Here is a 20,370-nt window from a genome sequence, read left to right as displayed (position 1 = left end):
GGCATCATGCATCGTGTCTTCTAGCAAGAGACCATCGTTGTTGCTGCCAGATACATCATTGTTGATCGCCACCAAGGTTTCCAACTCAGTAATTTTGTCAGTTAGCGTGGAAATTTGTTTGTCCAATCTCTCCATGTTGTTGCCAATGTTGAGTTCAGTGAGTACGTCAGTGACAGCCTTCCTGATGGCCTCATTCATCCTTTTTGGGCATTATCTATAGCAGCTTGCAGTTGCTCTTGGCTGACACACTCGTTGAAATCCTTGGGGCTATTATCACCAGTCTGATCACCTCCTGCCATTGTAAACACAAAAATAGGAACAAACAGTGAAAGTTATCCCTACCAAATGACTATGTGGTTGCAGTGGTGTCACTTTTCACAGCAAGTGGAAGCGTCTTACCAAGCTCTTACAAAGTTCTTACCAACACAAGCAGTGGGCAGTACAACCAGGCGACTGATTCGTGATACCTGTGAGGCAGTGGTACCGAGATTGCAAGGCCCTTTTTCTATATAGATCTAACCAGCAACAAGACCTTTACTAGGATACAAACTCAACACGACGAACTCTAAAACTGAAATATGCAAAGACTATGGCGTGAAAGATTGTAGGACAGGGAAAAAACGAGTATGGCACTAGACTATGGGATGAATGCGAAACACTCAAAACTAGGGGATAAATGTGAACCTGATGGTATACCTTAGCTCTGATTACCACTTGATGGGGGTGGGGATCCTGATCTTTCGTCAGGTAAAGGTAACTATCGTTGTGGCGGAGAATGACACACTGATCCGGCTTTAGATCGAAAGATCGAACCCTGCAATCTTAGCACCACAACTCCTCTGGTTATCAACTGAGACATGGATCTGGTTGACCTCGCCAAGAAGGCTAATCCCTGCCTATGCAACGAAGAACACAAGCAAGAATAAGAAAGAGAACATCCAAATTGTAGATGAATGATTAATCTCACGATGTTGGGGTCTCACAAACCGATGAACGGTGAAACTATTCTTGACAGATTAATCTAAGCAAAACCCAAAACCTAATGACGGTGGCAGTGTATGATTATAAAGGTCTTAGGGTCATCGCCTACCCTAGATGCCCCCCTTAACGGGCTCAAAGACGATACACGACCCATTGGACCAAATACGGTGACGCAACACCTAGATAGATTATGGATGCTGACTTGTTTTGACAATTTCCATGGATTCTGAAGAGATTTTTATGTGAGACCAATTGGATTAGCTTCCTTATCAAATTAGCTTTCCAACCATATGTGGATCGTCGAAAACGGAGTCCGGATGCATCCTAGGTGACTAGTTTAAGGCAGACTGGTCCTAGAGGCCGAGACAGACTCGAAATCATGTTGGACCGGGCCTTCGATTTCTGTTGGACGTCCTTGCTGGTCATCATCACCTCCACTACTTTCTCTAAGTCCCTCATGACCCTCTCCAATGTTCCTAAGCAACATAACATCATTAGGTAGTAGTCTATTCTCAAAAGTATGAAAAGGATCGCTTAAGAACGAGCTCACCTCTAAATTGAGTTGACGCATTCGAGCTCGGGTCATTGGACCTTGCATGACGATTGGAGGATCAGCGGGTACATCCAAAGGAGTGATGTCCTCATCAAGTCCCCATTGACATTTCAATATGGCATAAAGACTGAGTTCATGAGATACATGAAGAATGCAGGAGCATTGGTGAGACCAAAAGACATGACTAGGTATTCATAACGCCCATACCTAGTAGAGAAAGCTATCTTTAGTATATCTTGTGGTTGGATCTTAATTTGGTGATACCCAGAACGAAGATCAATCTTTGAAAACACTTTTGCCTTAGCCAACTGATCGAACAAAGTTTCAATACAAGGTAAAGGATATTTGTTCTTGATGGTTACTGCATTGAGAGGGCGATAATCCACACACATCCGAAGAGTGTCGTCCTTCTTCACAAAAATAGCTAGACAACCCCATGGTGAAGAACTTGGATGGATGAATCCCTTCTCTAACAATTCCTCTAGCTGCTTCTTCTTTTCTATTAGTTCCTTTGGAACCATGTGGTAAGGACGCCATGAAATAGGAGCAGTACCAGGTTCTAACTCAATGGAAAACTCCACATCCCTAACCGGTGGTAACCTAGGTAGATCTTCAGGAAAGACATCCGGAAACTCACAAACCATAGGAATAGAAGCAAGATCAGGAGAAGCTTCAGTATGAGCAACAACTAGCAAGGTGGAGACTGAAGGCATAAGGAGAGACATTCTATCCTCAGAAGAAGGAAGCTTCAACTCAACAACTCTCTGCCTAAGGTTCAGGACTACCCCATAATTTCTAAACCAATTCATTCCCAAAATTGCATCTATGCCTTGCCTAGACAACAACATGAACAAGAGATGATAAGAGTGAGTTGCTAGCACTAGTCTTACTAGTTTTAATGCACAACTGCGCACCCGGGGTTCTGATTCTATAGGCAATAGGAATAGCCATAGTAGATATATTATGCCTTTGTGCAAACCCCATACTCATGAATGAATGTGATGCACCAAAATCAAATAATACATATGCTGAGTGGGAATCAATGGTGAATATACTAGCCATCACAGGCTCTCCCTATGGGATCTCCTCAGCCTCAGTGAAGTTAACCTGTCCCGAGTGACTCATGGGCACCTTCTTCCTGATGATAGTCCTCTTGACCAAACGAGAGTTGGTTGAAGGCTGAGAAGACTGAGTAAGCTGGCTCTGGGGGCACTCATGAGCATAGTGGCCTTCCTTGCCACACATGAAACAAGCACCCGGCTTGTTTCCATGTCCCTGATGACACGGAACTTGTTGTCCCTGAGGCTGTTGCACCTGCTGAGTAGGTGTACGGTACTAAGTGGGAGGTGCCTGGTGAGTCTGCTGAGTCTGGCGAGATGATTGCCCACCTGAAGAGTGATAGGACACCCTTCTCACAACCTATACCTTCTGAGACTATGGGTGACTAGAAGGTCCAATGATCACCCACTTACGCTTCCACTCAGTCTGAGAATCACGCTGAAGCCCCTCCATAGCAATGGTAGCATTCATCAAAGCACCAAAGGTCTGATAGCCCCCTATTTATAGCTTCTCTTACAAGATGCAAGAGAGACCACGATTAAAATGTTCCATCTTCTTCTCATCAGTATCCACATGAGTACAACATACTATGCAAGATAGTTGAACTTGTTCACATACTCCATCACAGTCATGTTTCCTTGCTTCAGCTCCAGAAACTCAGACAACTTCCTGTTCAGCAAACCAACAGGAATATAGTACTAACGGAAAGCAGTGGTAAACTCCCGCCAAGTCACATGGTGGTCCACAGGCTGCATGGCATTGAAAGTGTCCCATCAAGCACTGGTAGATCCTAGAAGCTGTTGTGCGGCAAAGCGCACCTTCTGCTCATCAGTCACATTGAACAGCTAAAACTTCTACTCTAGAATACGAAGCCAATGCTCCACATCTAGAGGCTCAGCAGTCGGCGTGAACATGGGCGGGTGTGTCCCCAAAAATTCCAAATAGGAACAGGGCCTCTCAAGACCGCGGACACCACCCCCGTTCCCTCCATTGCCACCGGGGGCTCCACGGGCGAAGCCACCAATAGCCTATGCTAGCATCTCCAGGGCATGGGCTAACTCACAATGAGCAGCCATCATCTCAGCCATCATCTCGGCATGGGTCATCGAAGGCAATGGTGGTGGTGGAGGAGGAGGACCAAGGAATGGGACCTTGTGGCTCTCCCCGTTGGCATTGCCATTATCATCGCCATGACCGTTTTTGCCCTAGTCTTCACCAAGACCATGGCCTGTCACAGCACTGGTGCTCCCACGACTAGACCTCAGGTTCATCTATAAATAGATAGGAACCCACCATTAGGGACAAAGCCTCCATATTTAGAAACAAAAGGCTAGAGAGATGATAAGGCCCAATAACTGATTACAAGCGAGAACTTTTCCTTAAGAGTTAAAGCATTTCTCTTTATTTATTATCCTATCAATTTACTACCCAAAATTATACATGTGGAGGGAGTTTAGTTTAAGCAAGATTCTCTTTTCATGATGCATGGATCGACCTATTCATTCGCTCAAGCCAGAATATAGCGGCATTCATATATAATTTTTGACACAACGCACACTCACTTTCTGTAAGCTAATAATTCTTACACAGCGTAAGTTAGTGTACCTACAGAAGATTGATTAGATAAAACAGTGCCACTATCCTAGATAGACCATATTACTAGGGCTTATACTTATTTACGTAATTTATCACATCCTACCTTTCACAAAGCTTTTGTTGGTCCAATTTTAGGTTTTGAAAAGAGTTTTTAAACTCGTAGACTCATTATTGGCTCTGATACCACCTGTGGCAGAACCGCCTGAAATAACACACTTTTGGAGGCACTCGTCTTCCACTAGACACTATGCACCTCGAAAGTGAGCTACATCGGTCAGTTCCATCGAGAACACCCCAAGGGATAACTCAAAACAATCCACGTTTTACATCCAGAATGCAATAATGAGTACGAGGTTACAATACTTAGTCCATTTCATACAACAAGAGTTCTTAGAAATTATTTATTACAATACCAGAGTTCAGAGGTGATAATTAAACAGCGGAATAAAAATAAACATCTAGCAGAAACGATACAAGGATCTGTCTATGCCCACCAGAAGAATCCTTCACATAAGAGCTACTCCTCAAGCTGCACCTTCAACAAGGGTAAAATAAACCCTAAGTACATAATATACTCGCAAGACTTACCCGACTAGTGGGAATAGTTTCCTGACTCTCAAGGATATGATAGGCAATATGGGTTTGCTATTTTCTTTTTGTTTGTGAAAAGCATTACTAATAGTTCATCCCTACAGTCAAGTTTTATTAGCAGTCATGATTACTTCATTAGCTAACCATTCTAGGTAAGCACCTGTTCTACTTTCAAGCAAGGGTTAAGCAATCAGAACCATTTCACCATCTTTCATCTTCTAGTTCTTACTATGGTGCTAGACCATAGCCAAGTCGTACCGTCCTATAGAAATGGTGATTCGTGAACCAATGTATCCCAGATGGGTACCCCGAAACACACGCCATGTTTGTACCCCAGTCACAAACAAGACCAACTCATTCCACTCCTGTCATGGGGTCCAGTCCCCGTCCAAACTTGGACTCTAAGCCCCCACACTTGAGACCCGGTCTCAGTATGGTGCTTAGACCTCCACCTTTCCCTGCCTCCAATCAGTCGGTCCAGAAAGAGCCAGAACCCACGATAAGAGCATAACGAGCCTTCCCGCTCCCATAAGCAAGTATGTGCTCAGGATAATAAGTCTATGAGCTGAATATGATCCACAGCAATGGACAGTCCTTAATCGACATGAACAGAGAAAACATTGTAACCAAACTAAGCTCTGTTGGCCACGAGACACAACCTGTTACACCCACCAATACTCATACCATATCCCTACCCTATCTCCATTTTTCCTTTCATTATTTTATCCTGAGAGTAATTATAATAATCACCTATTGTGAGTAACGACAGGTTACTCACGCTACCGAAAACCTAAGCATAACAGCTACTCGAACCTATACTAGTAGGACTCATATGACAGTTATATCTATATGTGTGGTTTTCATAAATTCCTATAACATAAATGCACATAACATATATAAACAGTGATTATCCAAAAATAAGGGGTTATGTACTGGGGCTTGCCTTGGGCATGCGCGGTGTCAGCTGAGTCCGTTAGTGGTGGCTTTGGGACCTCCTCCTGCACGAGAATCTCCTCCTTGTACTCCTCGATGATCTCCTCGAACTCGCGATCACCAGTGGTCACGATCTCCGCCAACTCCTTCTCTACATGCATGCGATGATGATGCAACACTTAACATTTAAGCAATAGCAACTCCTAAACTAAGAATATGCATACTAAGCTACTAAGCTAGCTCTAATGACTAAGGTATCAAGCTAATTATCATCTTTACCAAGCAAAGTGTTGGGTTCAACTAACAAACCCCTAGCTTTATAAATGAAGGATATATCTTTATTTCTACTAATGATTTAATGTATATTGAAACAAAGAGCATTTAACTACCCTAATGCTTAGTCTATTCTAAGGCTACAAAAATTACAGTGAACACATAATATTAGAATGAAGCTACCATAAACATTTCAAGACTAAAGCTATCACCAATTTACCACAAAAAATCCTACAACATTTAACCTAATAATATTGAGCACTCTCAAATAATTTAATAGCCCCTAGTATCAACTTGTATATATGAACTAAATACACTAACAAATAGAGCACAATTTTAGGAACCTAACAAATTTATTTCACAATTTTTGGACACCTACATGATTTTATATGATTTACCAAAGATCAGCTCAGAAATTAAATTAGAAAACTATTTCTAATTCCTTATGAAAAAAGAAAAACAAATTCTCCCGCACAGTGGCTCGTGGTGCGGCCGACGCGAGGATGGCCCACGGCAGAGGAAATCCCGCGCACGCTGGCATTTTTGCAAAATAGACCTCACACTTCTCCTGAATCACAACTAAGTCCTAACTCTATTTCCCCCTCTCTAAAACCTTCTCGCTTAACCCCTGGCTTTCTTGGAATTACCCCTTGCGCACCCCCGACAACTCAGTGCACGGCGACGTGGCGAGTGACGGCACTGGGCGCCTACGCCAGCCACCAAGGACCAGCGTAGGCCCACCTAATGGGTCGATCACCATCTCTAACCTGAGCAGCTATGCTAAGCGGTAGTGTAGGGTGACCCGACTAACTGGGGAAGGGCTGCAGCGGCGCGTGTCCATCCACGATGGTGGCGCCACTGTTCCGGTGGGCTAGGGTAGCTACCAACCTAATTGGTTAGCTCGTGAGCAATAGGAGGCTACCATGGATCAGGCCGAGGTGATGGTTGGGGCGAAGGATGACGGAGGAGGGCTGGCCATGTGCAGCCGAGCCATGCGGCGGTGCATCGTGGCAACACGGTCGCGTCAGCGATGATAGGGAGGCGATAGCGGTTCGACTAAGGCGTGTAGGGTGAAGAGGAAGTCAAGGCTATGCTAGTGGTGTAAGTGAATTGGCTCGGGAGGGACAGTAGGAGGGCTGCCCTCATCCACAACCGGACACGGCCTTATCGGCATGGCGACGGGAAAAACTCCAAATTGGAGCTTGGCCATGCTCGTTTCAAGGCTAGGTGGGGGTCTAGGGTTGGGTAGTTTAATGGAGAATCCAGGGACGTGATGAATCGAGCGATGGTGACTCAACCATGCCAAATTAAGAGGGCGGGGTCAGCTAGTCGTGGTGGTCGAGAGGGCGGGGCAAGTCTAGCTCGGCTCGTCCTCGCCTTGGCGGCAAGTGGCCGGCCGGACCCGAGGTGGCGTCTGTGCACCCGCTATGCGACAATGCGGCCAGACCACGTGCGCGCGCGGAGGCATTTGGGGGCGTGGCATGTAGGTGTCCAAAAATTGTGAAACAAATTTTGTTAGGTTCCTAAAGTTGTGATCTATCTGTTGGTGTATTTAGTTCATACTTATATGTGTTGATTTTAGGAGTTATTAAATTATTTGAGAATTCTTAATAATATTAAGTTAATTATTGTAGGATTTTTTGTGATAAATTGGTGATAGCTTTAGTCCTGAAATTTTTATGGTAGCTTCATTGTATTATTATGTGCTCACTATAATTTTTGTAGCCTTAGAATAAACTAAGCATTAGAGTAGTTAAATACTCTTTATTTCAATATACATTAAATCACTAATAGAAATAAAGATATATCCTTAATTTGCCAAGCTAAGGGTTTGTTAGTTGAACCCAACACTTGCTTGATGAAGATGATAGTTAGCTTAGTATCTTAGTCATTAGAGCTAGCTTAGTAGCTTAGTGTGCGTATTCTTATTTTAAGAGTTGTTCTTGCCTAAATGCTAAATGGTTGCATCATCATCGCATGTATGTAGAGAATGAGTTGGTGGAGATAGTGACCACAGACGATCGCGAGTTCGAGGAGATCGTTGAGGAATACGAGGAGGAGGTCCTCGTGAGGGAGGAGGTCCCAAAGCCACCATCGACTGACTCGGCTAACACCGTGCCTACCCAAGGCAAGCCCTGGTGCATAACCCTTATTTTTTATAATCACTATATGTATATATGTGAAGTGATGTGCATTTATATTACAGGAATTTTATGGAAACCACATGCATAGATATATCTGTCCTATGAGTCTTACTAGTGCAGGTTTGAGTAGCTGCTATGTTTAGGTTTTCGGTAGTGTGAGTAACCTACCGTTACTCACAATAGGTGATTATTATAATTACTCTCATGATAAAAATAATGAAAGGAAAATGGAGACCGAGCAAGGATGTGGTATAGGTATTGGTGGGTGTAACGAGTTGTGTCCCATGGCCATGGGGCTTAGCTTGGTTACACTATATTCTCTGTCCGTGTCGATTGAGGACCGTCTATTGCTGTAGATGGTAGTTAGGTCACATACTTATTATCCTGAGCACATACTTGCTTATGGAAGCGGGAAGGCTCATTACGCTCTTGTCGTGGGTTCCGGCTCTTTTTGGACCGACTGATTGGAGGCGAGGAAAGGTGGAGGTCTAAGCGCCATATTGAGACCAGGTCTCAAGTGTGTTGGCTTGATGTCCAAGTTTGGACTTCGACCTGGAACCCATGACATGAGTGGAATGGGTTGGTCTTATTTGTGCCTGGCTTACAAATGGGGCGTGTGTTTTGGGTACCCAGCTGGGATACATTGGTTCGTGAATCGCCGTTTCCATGAGACGGTACGACTTGGCTATGGTCTAGCAACGGGAGGCGCGAGTCCGGACAGGGCACATGATGCGGGAGCGAGGCGAGGGCGCGTGGCGCGGTCGGGAGCGAGGTCTGTCCCATGAGTAGGAGCGCGCAGCGTGCAGAACGGGCAGGCGACGTCGACCGTGGCAGTGCAGCGGGGGCCTATCAGGAGCATTACCATTAGAGCATCTTCAAGAATATCTCATTTTTCCTCCCCAAATCATGTAGTTTTGCAACTCCCCAAAAGGTATTGGGAGGAATAAAGAAGGCCATCTCTAAGAGTTTCTAATAGATGGCTTCCAAAAATTAAATTTGGGTCCCACATCAATTTTTGCTCGGCCTTTTTTTCTCGCGGGAATTCAATATGGTCGCGAGCCCTTTCTGACGCCGTGACCTGCCTGCCTGCCGTCGCCACCGCCAACTCCCAGCCATCGCCGCCACCTCCCCATTTGACGGAACAAAGTGAGTCTCCCTCGTCTGCTAGGTGCTGGCACTCGCGTCGTCCTCCTCCCCTCTCCCTCTCCCTCTCCCACTGCCTCCAAGCTCCAACCCTATCCGGAGGAGAAAAACAAATCAAATCTCGCCACGAGCCGGGAGCCCGAGAGGCCAGCGCGCGCAATGGTGAGCAACAAGGCATCAGCCGACGCCAGTAGCGGCGGCGGCGATTACGAGAGCGGTAGCGACCACGACGGCGCGCTGCAGAAGCCGCTACTGCCCAACAGTGTGAGTGGGTACCGGATGGGGATGGGGTCGCGCCAGTCCTTGGCGTTCGGCTCGCTACCCAACGTGGGCACCATGGTCGGGGCGAGGAGACAACGCGGGAAGGACGAGACGGCGCGGGGAATTGCCAGGATACACGAACTATGGTGCGCGCATTTTTACGCACGATGGAGGCCGGTTTGCCAAGTGCCAAAAGATGGGTACGGGATATGGGTACTATTGGAGATGAGTTTTTTTTTTACTTTTTTCCAAAAAAAAAACATGGATAGGGAATATATATATGAAACACTCTTGGAGATGCTCTTATACAATGCCCCGCGTATTCAGAATCCTTCACAATTAAAAATGGTCACAAGAAGCAATTAAATTGATTTAGGTTCGAACTTCTTTTAGTTTCTTTATTATATTTTCACCCAAAACAGATGCTAATTAGATAAATCATATGCTAACGTGCCAACCATGTCCTTTTAATAAAAAAATAAGTTTTTATATTTTGTGTGCTCACCACGCCGGTCACCACTCACCAGTAGATAGTATTAGACTAGCGCCCTATTTGTTTGGCCCGGTTTGGCTTATAAGCTATGATTAAAAGTACTGGCTGGTTTAATGTGAGAGAAAAATATTATTCGTTGGTTGATAAGCTATGACTTATAAGTCAAATACGATCAAACGAATAGCTGTAGTATCCTTCTTTTCCATCAACAAATACATTTGAGTTTTGTTGGCAACATTTGCGAGAAGGAAATTCTGCGACGCTGCATGTCGTGGCCCACTTTGCAGCAACTGATGACGGTCTCCCAACAATAAACACGCTGTGCTGAAGCCTGACAGCCTTCTCGCTGGCCGGTTTCTGAAGCAATAAGTTGGGTTGACGCTGATTTATTATGAGAAAAAAATTTTGTTAATTGAGTAGTCAGCTCTGGCCGGAAGCAACGAGCGAACCAGAAGCGGATAGTTTCCTGTTCAACCCCCCCACCCCACCCACACCCCCGGAAGCAACGAGCGAACAAGAAGCGGAGAGTTTCGTGTCTGTGAACCCCAACCCCACCCCACCCCGAACAAGAAGCGGAGAGTTTCGTGTCTGTGAACCCCAACCCCACCCCACCCACCCACCCACCCAACCCCCACCCCACCCCCCACCCCACCCCCCCCCCCCCCCCCCCCCCCCCCCCCCCCCCCCCGCCGCCGCCGACTGTGTCATCACCGATTCGCCTGCTATGGCGGCGCCGCCCGGGGGAGCGGGGATCGTGTGGCAGACGCCGGCCAACCCGCCCGAGCCGCACGACTATACCATCCGCAACGGCAAGTAACCGCAGCCTTCTCTCGTCTCCTCTCCTTTCCTGGAACCGCGCCGCACGCTAGTTCCCAGCACTAAAACCCTAAACCCCTCCTGTGCTGACGATGGTGGGCTCCCTCTGAAGGTCGGCGCTACGTGAGGCCTTACTACTTCGAGTTCATCTCCCATGTAATTTCCGCACCGCTTGTTCCTGTACCTTATTTCTCTCTTGTGCTATTCTTCGGCTTCCTGTTCGACTCCAGATAGATTATCATGCTTATTATGTGAGGATACAGATTGAGTTCATCAGGTGCTGTAGATACAGATTGAGTTCATCAGGTGTTGTAGTTGTAGATACGCTCTCCAACTGAAATAATGGCGCTAGATGATTGGTCATACTATCACACACATGCAATTTCTGAAGTTTCATCACAGTGCTTTGCTTGAAGGGCGGGCTTGGTGCAAGCGGTAGAGTCTTACCGCCTGTGACCGGAAGGTCCCGGGTTCGAGTCGCGGTCTCCTCGCATTGCACAGGCGAGGGTAAGGCTTGCCACTAACACCCTTCCCCAGACCCCGCACAGAGCGGGAGCTCTCTGCACTGGGTACGCCCTTTTTTTTTTTCATCACAGTGCTTTGCTTAACCTGTCACATGAGGGTAAATCCTCTCTGTTCACTGTTACCTTGCTGTGCCATGCCAGATAGTTCATCCTTCGACTAGTATCAGGGCTTGTTTCTGTTTCTGTTCTTATGGAATGCTGGTTCAGTTTGGTTTGCTTTGCTCAACTATGGATAAGAAGATGCATTACATTCTCCGTGGATCTAAGCATTTTGTAAAATTTCTTGTTCATTCCTCATTTGGTCTGCAGGTGAAGAACAGATGGGCTGGAAAGACCATTGTTGACCTCTTCACTGATGAGTTCAAAGGGCGCTCCCGCGATTACTATGTATGATGCCATTATTTCCTTCGAATTTCATGTACCATACTGTTTCTTTTCATCACACGTCATTATGGTTATATTATATCATTGTCTGCCCTCCAGTCCTACTTGTAGAGAACTAGAGATATGTCCATAAGAGGCTTGCTACTGAATGGAGTTTCTGTTGTTTCTTGAATCCCATCATCTTGAACCATGCATCTTCCTTTCATGATTTAAACCTTGTGCTTCAGATTTTGATCTATGTTTTATTCATATAACTACAGTAACATTTGCATCGCTGCATCTAAGTGAAAGGTGAAATTGCTAGGTTCATGCAGTGAAGTGCGGGAGGCTTCAGGTTGATGGGCAAATGGTTCACACAGACTATATCGTGAAATCATCACAAAAGATAAGCCACTTCTTGCACAGGTCAGTCACTTCGATCAATTTTGAAATTATTACCCCCACTAAACAAATGTTCGATAATTTCGCTTCATAAATTCAACATAGATTGCTTCATACAAACAAATGTTCCAAAGATTAGGAGCAGCATAACTGTTTACAATTTACTGCAGATACATTATCCTTTACATGCTCATATATCATAAAAATGGCAAGTGAATTGACAGGTAACTAACAGATGTTTTGGTTAATGTCTCAGTTTACTCTTTCTATTGGGATTATTTTTAGCTAATAAACCATAATATAAATAAAATGTTAGTTGTACTGATGAACTGTTGTTGATTCCTTGACTTTTAAGTAGATGCCATTTAGTTTAACTTTGTGTGTCATTTTACCTTCATGTAGTTCTCTAGTCAACCAGATGCTTACTATGGCATGCCAGGAAAGCAGGAACCTAGACTCTGTGTTCTGATTTAACAAAAATAATTCGCATGTCTTTTTCTCATTTACAATTTTTTAGTTCAAGGCTTTTCTAAAGGTGATTTTTTCTTCCAGGCACGAGCCACCTGTCTTGGCGGGTGATATTTCAATACTTCAGAATGAAGTTGATGTCGTAACTATTTGCAAACCAGCTTCTGTTCCAGTAAGTTTATATTCATAATAATGTACATGAAAGTTGTTATACTAGCATACTACATGATGTATAAAATATTTATAGATCTGGTCTTATTATTATGACAATCCTATGTTCTTCAAATTGTTTCCTTTTTAAGTCTAGAGAATTTCCTGCATTACTTATTGTTATTGTTACTAATCAAGTGTATTTGTCAACATGTCACATGTTTATTAAATATGTCACCTGAACTAAAATGCATTAGGTTTTGTAGCAACACAAATTATATGTGCTAGTAAATAGTGAATACAGTACTCTTAAAGTTGTATCTGATGGGGCTTTTTTTGGCCATTTTACTGGTAGAATCTTAGATTTTTTTTCTAGTAATTTGTTATATGATCTGATGATGCCTGAGTTATCAAGTAATCATGAAGGATTCTCCTGGATGAAAGTAAATTAAGTTTGTTTGAACATGAAATCAAATCTTGATTTTAGAAGTTACTACGGGAAAACTAGAATTCCTAGTTGGAATCAGTATCATTATTCTCTGATGAAAATAGCCTCCCAAATGCTAACCAAAGAGGACATGAACTTAGGTGGTGTGTACACACATGCCTTCTGCTAACTGAGCTAGGTTTAGTACCTACAGAAATACTTAATTGCTAATTAGTGTATGTTTGGTTGAAGTCAGAACGTTATATACATAAATCTAGTGGTTCCCATTTTGTAGGTTCATCCATGTGGCCAATACTGCAAGAATACTGTAGTTGGGATTCTCCAGGCTGAGCATGGGTTAACACCCCTATTTCGTATCCTTTTGCTTTAATTATCTGATTTTTTTGTCTTTTTCTTATGATTTCTACCATTCATCATAGATGTTAGAATTCCTTTTTTTGAACGGGAATGTTAGAATTCCTTGACTACCATTTTATTTTTGCAGCAGTGCATCGGTTAGATCGTTTGGTTTCAGGCCTCCTTATATTTGCAAAAAATGCCTACAGAGCTGAATGTTTCAGGCAACAGGTAATATTAGAGACCATGTCAGTATTCTCCTTTTTATCATATTGCTTATTATGTGTGTCTGCACTCTAGCATGTGATTGTGTCCACTGTATGGAATAGAGCCGGTTGCAGTGAATGGGAAATTGGGAACAGCTTGATGGGAAGGCGAGGTTGTTCACTTAGCCACCCTGGAGCTAGGAATGCTAGATAATAGATTGAAGAGATTAAATGTTTCTTTCTTGATCTCTCAGACAAGGGCACAAGGCACTCACGTAGAGGGCGCCAATTACAATCCATTCAAGCTAACTGACTTGCTAAACAACTGATTTCTCATTTCTTGTATAAACAAACCATACCTGAGCCTGACAACCAAACTGAGCTAACTTGAAAGCAAAGCAAGTGATGCTGATGGAGCCTATCATTTAGGGGCCATCACAGTAGGTCGAGGTTCACCGAGGATACTGCAGAAGCTGGCTGTCCAGTCCGCTTGACCAAGAGCTGGTGAACACTGTCAGAGATGCGCTTGACCGTGTTCTAGCACAATAGCACTGGGATGATAACAACATAGTGTAGAGGCAGCAGTAGCAGCAGAGTAGCTGGAGGCAGACAGAAGAACTTCTTGACGGCTCACATGGAACATGTCATGGATGTGTGCCCCTAGCGAACTCTCCAAGCGACATGCCACCGACTTCACTTGGGCTATGATCTTGTACGTCACAAAGAAGCGTGGTCACAGCTTCTTGGTGGAGTTGATCATTGAAGCCGAGGTGTGGTGACAGGCTGACAGCCTGACAGGTAACATAAGCGCAATCTGACCTAGTCTCTAAACAACAAACTCCACGTTGTGATGAACAGATGAACACGGTCGTAGTTCTTGTTGATTTGCTGAGCCTGCTACAGGTGGTGATGCACATGTGCCAGGAATTTGTCGTGGTCCTCTAGGGATTGAGCCACAGCCTCAACCTGAACATAACCTAGTTCATAAGAATGGATTGATGCTGGGTCGTGACTGTAGACAAGTGGGAATGGGTCTCTTGTAGCACCATGTGGTATGAAGTGTTGTAGAAGAGTTCCGCCCATGGCACCCAGCACACCCAGTTTCGTGTCCGATCCCCAATCATACAACGAAGATACATAGCAATGATTTTGTTAACCACCCTAGAACTAGGAACAACAGATAAGAGATTGAAACAAATTGAATGTTCTGGCTTGATCTCCTAAATTAAGGGCTCCTGATATAGAGAGTGCCCTGTTACAATACATTTAAGCTAACCAACTCACTAACAAATCAGGTTCTTATATAAACAAACCAAACCTAAGCCTAACGATGAAGCCAGCTAGAAAGAAAAGCAAATAGCGCTGAAGGAGCATATTGCCTAAGGAGCTGTTGTGGTATTCTTCATGCGATGATGTTCCTAAATGCAGCTCCACATGACACTGTCTGTCTGCGCATTCATCTTATGATTTGCTTGTTGACGTATTTTATCCTTTTACACATTACACATTTTTCTAATTTAAGCACTGTTATCGCAGATTGAAGCTGGTCTGCTGCAAAAAGAATATGTGGCCAAGGTTGTTGGGGTTTTTCCTGATGGTGAGGTATACCGTTTATGTAATGCCGACATTTCTCTGGCCCAAAGGATAAATAGCTATTCTGTTGTGAAAATAAATAGTACAGGAAATCTGTAACATGTCAGATCTTTACTTTAATTTACTTTCTACTTATGCCCTACGTCTTAGATGCCAAGTTGTCTTATGTTGCATAAGGTTTATTTTTTCTGAAAAACATTGAGATCCAACTAAGTTTACGAGCTGTATATTTTGTATTAAATTACTGTATGATCCAGCCAAAAAAAAAAGTTCAAGGTGACGCCTATGTGTGGGCATGCACATACAACTAACTAGAACTACTGATGGTTCGGACTTGGACACACTGATTTGAAAGGCATCCACTTAGCCTGACTAGGAACCACCTGCACGCCTAATTGACAATTAGAGGCATGTTCGATACCGTCACTGAATCTTCTTTAGGAACTTTGTAAAAAGAATCTGCTTTGAGAACCATAATAGATTGCTGGAAAGTTCTTGCCAGTGTTCTAAGCATTTCAAATATATTTGTTTCGCATACATAACGCTAATGTATATCTATCTGAACGAGTTTCTTTTCAGCAAACTGTCGATGCCAATGTAAATTTCAATGCACGGGATGGAAGGAGTACTGTGGAGGTCTGTAAGCAATTAATAATCTTGTTGTGCATGTTTTTGTTTGGCAATATGTTGGAGCAATTGCTGAATCTCTCTTTCCCTCCCTCCTTTCAAACAAAGCATATTGCTGTCAGTGCAATTCTAGGCTGGTACAGATTGCTTTGTAGATGTTAACAATGTCTATAATTTATCAGATAATTTGTACCATATTTAATGTTACTTCATTAAAACCTTGTATGTTCTAAGTCAGGAATATAAAATAAGAAAGAAATTTCATATTATCCCTGTAGAGATATCATTTTCTTTTGTTTTTCCCAAATAGCAGGTCAAACAACATACCACTATTTACTTATGCAAACCACATGCAAGATTTGATAGAACTATGTGTGCACTTAGCTAAAGAAATACTGTTCTGAAGCACGAATCTGAGTACAATTTCTGAAATTCAGATTAGTGGTGGTGCTGGTGAAGAACCAAATGGAAAACAAGCACTCACCAGGTTTCAAAGGATTTGCACTGATGGGACACACAGTATTGTCTTGTGCAAACCTGTGACTGGTCGAACTCACCAGGTATTTTTTCTGAATTGTGTTCATTGCAATGCATTTGAGTATACTAGTGGTCAGATGCATTTTACAGTGGAACAACAAACAACATGATAACTTGCCACTCAGTCTAGATTTAAGAAATTAATAGTTTAAGAAATTAATAGATATGGTGCATGACCTGTGTCCCCAGTCCACACATATTAAATTTTATGGTCAAATCAGTATGCAGATATGCAACCTTGCCTCTACAGTACAGATGAAATAAATATGCATATATCATGGATTTGTGTCCTTTTGGTGGATTTTGGAACAGTTCATCACAGTTCAGGGATAGGGATGGTCCCATTGCGGCACCAGAGTTGCATTTTGAGAAGGAATTCCCAAGTTTGAATTGTTAAAACCATGTGAAGTATTTTTTATTCATGCTCCCAGCTCCAACAATCATGCACAAATGCTTATTTTCTCAATCGTAAAGGCTATATCTTGGGAACTTGGTATTGCCTATCACTAGTCATTGTAGACATATTTACCCTTCCAGTAAAACATGAATAATGCATAGTTTTCACATACTATCTAAAACACAAGCCTTCATCCATTTTCTACCAATTGTTATAGAGGCATTTACCTGTATACCATTATAAAAGATTGTAATTACCTGCAAGCCACTAAAAAGTTTGTGCGGTCATATGTGCCACTGACCGAAACTTTTTTGTCACCCACGCCATTCCGTCCATCTTCTGTCCAATTGTCATCGTTTAGCTACCCTGACATGTGGGCCCAGTCAGTAAAGATGTTCAAAATGCCCCTCTCCCTCCGTACCTTATCCTGTCCTTCCTCTTCTCCTTCACCCGATCCACCTAGCCGCCCGTAGCATCCTCTCGCGCCATCCATCGCCCGGCGGGGCCACGTCCCTGCCCCGTGCTAGCCCACCCCGACCGCCTCCTCCCGTGCCGCCCTCCGCCGACTGCTTCTCGCCAGGCCACGCCGCTGCCCCGCCGTCGCTTTCTCGTGCCGCGGCCCTGCTCGCTCTGGTCGTCGTCTGCTGGAGCCGCCGCCGCCTGCTTGAGTCGTGCCCTGCTTGCTCATGCCATCGTTTCTATTGCAGGCGTGTCCTTCTTCAATAGACGCAGCGGCAGGGGATCGGGCTCGGCTTGCCAAATCCCGGCCGGTGGCGGCCAGCGGTCGTGGGGGCGAGGCCGCTGCGCGGCGCGGTAGTAGGCCGCACCCGAGGGGCCTCAGCTCGCGCTGCGACGACCGGGGTGTTCCGGCGTCGGTGGCGAACAGGAACGGAGAGCGGCGCACGCGGGGAGATGGGGAAGGCGAGGAATCAGCTAGTTAGGGTGGAGGAGGCTTGGAGGAGCGAGCTCTCGGTGGTGTACTGGCTGCGGCCGGCGGCGGCGTTCGTTGGCCCCTGACGCCACCCAGCTCGGCGAGCTAGCGCTGTGCGTGGAGGACAACGCGGCGGACGCGACAGCGGGGCTGGTTTGGCGCTGCGGCTGAGAAGATACTCCAGATCAAGAAAGCCGAAGGAGAGGCGGAATCCAAGTGCCTGGCTGGCGTGGGTATTGCAAGGCAGCGTCAGGCCATTGTGGACGGGCTGAGGGACAGTGTGCTCGCCTTCTCAAAGAAGGTTCCAGGCACCACAGCCAAGGACATCATGGACATGGCCTCCTCCAAGCCCTCTTCAGTGTTCATCCCCCATGGTCCTGGAGCTGTCAAGGATGTAGCGGTGCAGATAAGAGATGGCCTCCTGCAGGCTAATCTGCAGTGAGAGGATCCTCAGAAAAAAAGGATTGATTCTGATTCGCAAAGCAGTACCGAGGACATCGGTCTTGTGGTGCTATAAAATTGCTAATATAAAGCAAAACTTGCTTGGTTTGTAAAAGCATAGTAGGCTTTACTGTACTTGTGAGTGAACCTGGGTATCCAAATCTGTCTGCTATTTGGTGATCTTCTATGCTGTATATGGATGATCCTTTGGGTCAGACGCCCGAGTAGGCATCTTGGAATCTCATTTGCGGCATATTTCACTTTGATTCGGTCTGGGCCGCTGCAACAAAGTTGTCATTCCCCCTAAGCTCTACGACTTTTATTAAGGGGTCAGGGTCATTTGCGCTTCAGATTAGCAGCTAATTAAGCCCCAAGTTGACACTATCAGACGAATGCCAAAGCCACAGGACTAGGGGGTGGCACGGGAGGAAAACACAACTTTCAGCAAGGTACTCTAGCCAGAGGGCAATTTTGACTTTTCGTAGCTCCATTTGACACCGTTAGTAGCAGATGTCGACGGAATGGCGTGTACGACAAAAAAGTTTCGAGCAGTGGCACCTATGACCGCTCGAACTTTTTAGTGGCTTGTAGGCAATTGCAATATTTTATAATGGCATACAGGTAAAAGCCTCATTGTTATAGGCACTAGAACTGTAGAACCATGAAATGGCTCCTATCGTGTTGACTCATAGTCCTCATTTAAGCTATAGCTTCATGCCCAATGTATTGCAGTATTGCTTAATTCACTGACGTGCACCAGTTTGCCTTTTTTTGTCCTTTTCTTTTTGCAAGGGATGATGCCATGATGGTCTTGGTACTAACAGCCTGTTCGGCTGGCTGGGCTGGATCGTGGATTATTTAATGCTGGCTGATTTAGCTGGTTTGGTGTGAGAGAAAAATACTGTTCCAGCTTATAATCCACGATCATATACGATCGTTTACGACCTGCCGAACAGGCTGTAATCTGGCTACTGAATTCTTTTTTCTTTAAAATTGTGTTTTCTTATGCTTTGCATGTAACTATATATGCTGATATATTTGTATCGTTTGCATAATGCCCTGATATGTTTGAAATGTAGATAAGGGTGCATCTAAAGCACGCTAGTTATCCAATAGCTAATGATGAGCTGTACCTATCGGGGAACTTTTGTCCACGATCAACAAAAGGAACAAGTGCCAGTAAAGAAATTGCACCATCAGATCCAGACAATAGTGCTGTTGATCATGGCAGCAAAGATGCAGAAACAGATGTGGAGTTTGATATCGACCCCATGTGCACAAACTGTCCAAATCTTGCACCAGCTGGGTGAGTGCTTACTGTTGCTTAACAATTTTTTTTTTGTTAGTACTTGATGTTTAGGGTTGCCAATAAAGAGTTTGATTAGAGAACAAATTTTTCCAAGAAGTGCTTTATGGTAGGATGTTAGATTGTGTATTCTTTGTTGAAATGCTTTTCTGTTGGGCAGTTATGATGGAGATGAGGAAGGACTATGGTTGCATTGTGTGCGGTACACTGGTCCTGATTGGAGCTACGAATGCCCTTATCCTGACTGGGCGTTCCTTGGTAGTGTGTCAACAAAGAAGATGAAGTCATGATGTAGTTCATGGTGAGTTGTAAGCCCATCAAACTGAACAATCGAATAGTATTGTTTTGGCGTGCCCTATGATTGGGGTTCCGAGGTTTTCATTCAAAATCAAACACACTAAGTCCGGTTTTCCTCCCGGGCTTCTCATTCAGCCAATCCACGGTTCAGACCTTAATCCACTCCTTAAAATTCAACATACATTAGCGCTCCCTCCTTTGATTGGTTCCATGTCTACGGCGTTCCTGTGTTGTGACGTCCCTGCTTTGAAAAAATATATATTGGAATTTAAATACCATTGTGTGAGTGAAGTGATACCACAGACAGAACAGACGTTGGAAGTTCTGAACTTGCATGTGACCAAGCTGCAGGATGTATTTGCTAGCAGCAGAGGTGAAGACAATTGCAGAGTCTAAGCTACAGCCAAAACAGATGAGTCGACAGGGTGGGTCCTTGGCTTCTTGCATGCATATTACATTATTACTAGAGTAGACAGAATTCCCTCTGTTCCAAACTATACA

General features: G+C 44.5%; 1 protein-coding gene across 3 annotated transcripts; it reads left to right on the top strand.

Moving 5' to 3' along the window:
- Nucleotides 1-10,712: 10,712 nt before the first annotated feature.
- LOC136477426 (RNA pseudouridine synthase 7-like) lies at nucleotides 10,713-20,189 on the top strand. 3 transcript variants are annotated; one of them, XM_066475583.1, is made up of 12 exons: nucleotides 10,713-10,836; nucleotides 10,956-10,999; nucleotides 11,677-11,754; nucleotides 12,056-12,156; nucleotides 12,685-12,772; nucleotides 13,473-13,551; nucleotides 13,686-13,765; nucleotides 15,277-15,342; nucleotides 15,913-15,969; nucleotides 16,398-16,520; nucleotides 19,346-19,572; nucleotides 19,733-20,189. In XM_066475583.1, exons 1-12 carry the CDS (start codon nucleotides 10,752-10,754, stop codon nucleotides 19,860-19,862), a joined length of 1,158 nt encoding a protein of 385 aa, XP_066331680.1. In that variant the 5' UTR covers nucleotides 10,713-10,751; the 3' UTR covers nucleotides 19,863-20,189. The 3 variants fall into 3 exon arrangements, with proteins under 3 accessions (XP_066331680.1, XP_066331679.1, XP_066331681.1); XM_066475582.1 differs by having other exon boundaries at nucleotides 13,683-13,765; nucleotides 19,733-20,187; XM_066475584.1 differs by lacking the exon at nucleotides 19,733-20,189 and having other exon boundaries at nucleotides 13,683-13,765; nucleotides 19,059-19,488.
- Nucleotides 20,190-20,370: the final 181 nt, after the last annotated feature.

The sequence above is a fragment of the Miscanthus floridulus genome, chromosome 8 (genome assembly GCF_019320115.1).
Source record: "Miscanthus floridulus cultivar M001 chromosome 8, ASM1932011v1, whole genome shotgun sequence".
NCBI lineage: Eukaryota > Viridiplantae > Streptophyta > Magnoliopsida > Poales > Poaceae > Miscanthus > Miscanthus floridulus.
Note: the sequence above shows the minus strand (reverse complement) of the source record. Positions and strands in the feature narration are given on the sequence as shown.

Bases quoted from the DNA above. Each gene is read 5' to 3' on its own strand.
- LOC136477426 (XM_066475582.1), top strand. From the start codon at position 10,752: ATGGCGGCGCCGCCCGGGGGAGCGGGGATCGTGTGGCAGACGCCGGCC. The intron at 12,157-12,684 runs GTCAGTCACTTC...TTTTTCTTCCAG, and splicing joins ATAAGCCACTTCTTGCACAG to GCACGAGCCACCTGTCTTGG. The intron at 13,766-15,276 runs GTAATATTAGAG...CTGTTATCGCAG, and splicing joins CTGAATGTTTCAGGCAACAG to ATTGAAGCTGGTCTGCTGCA.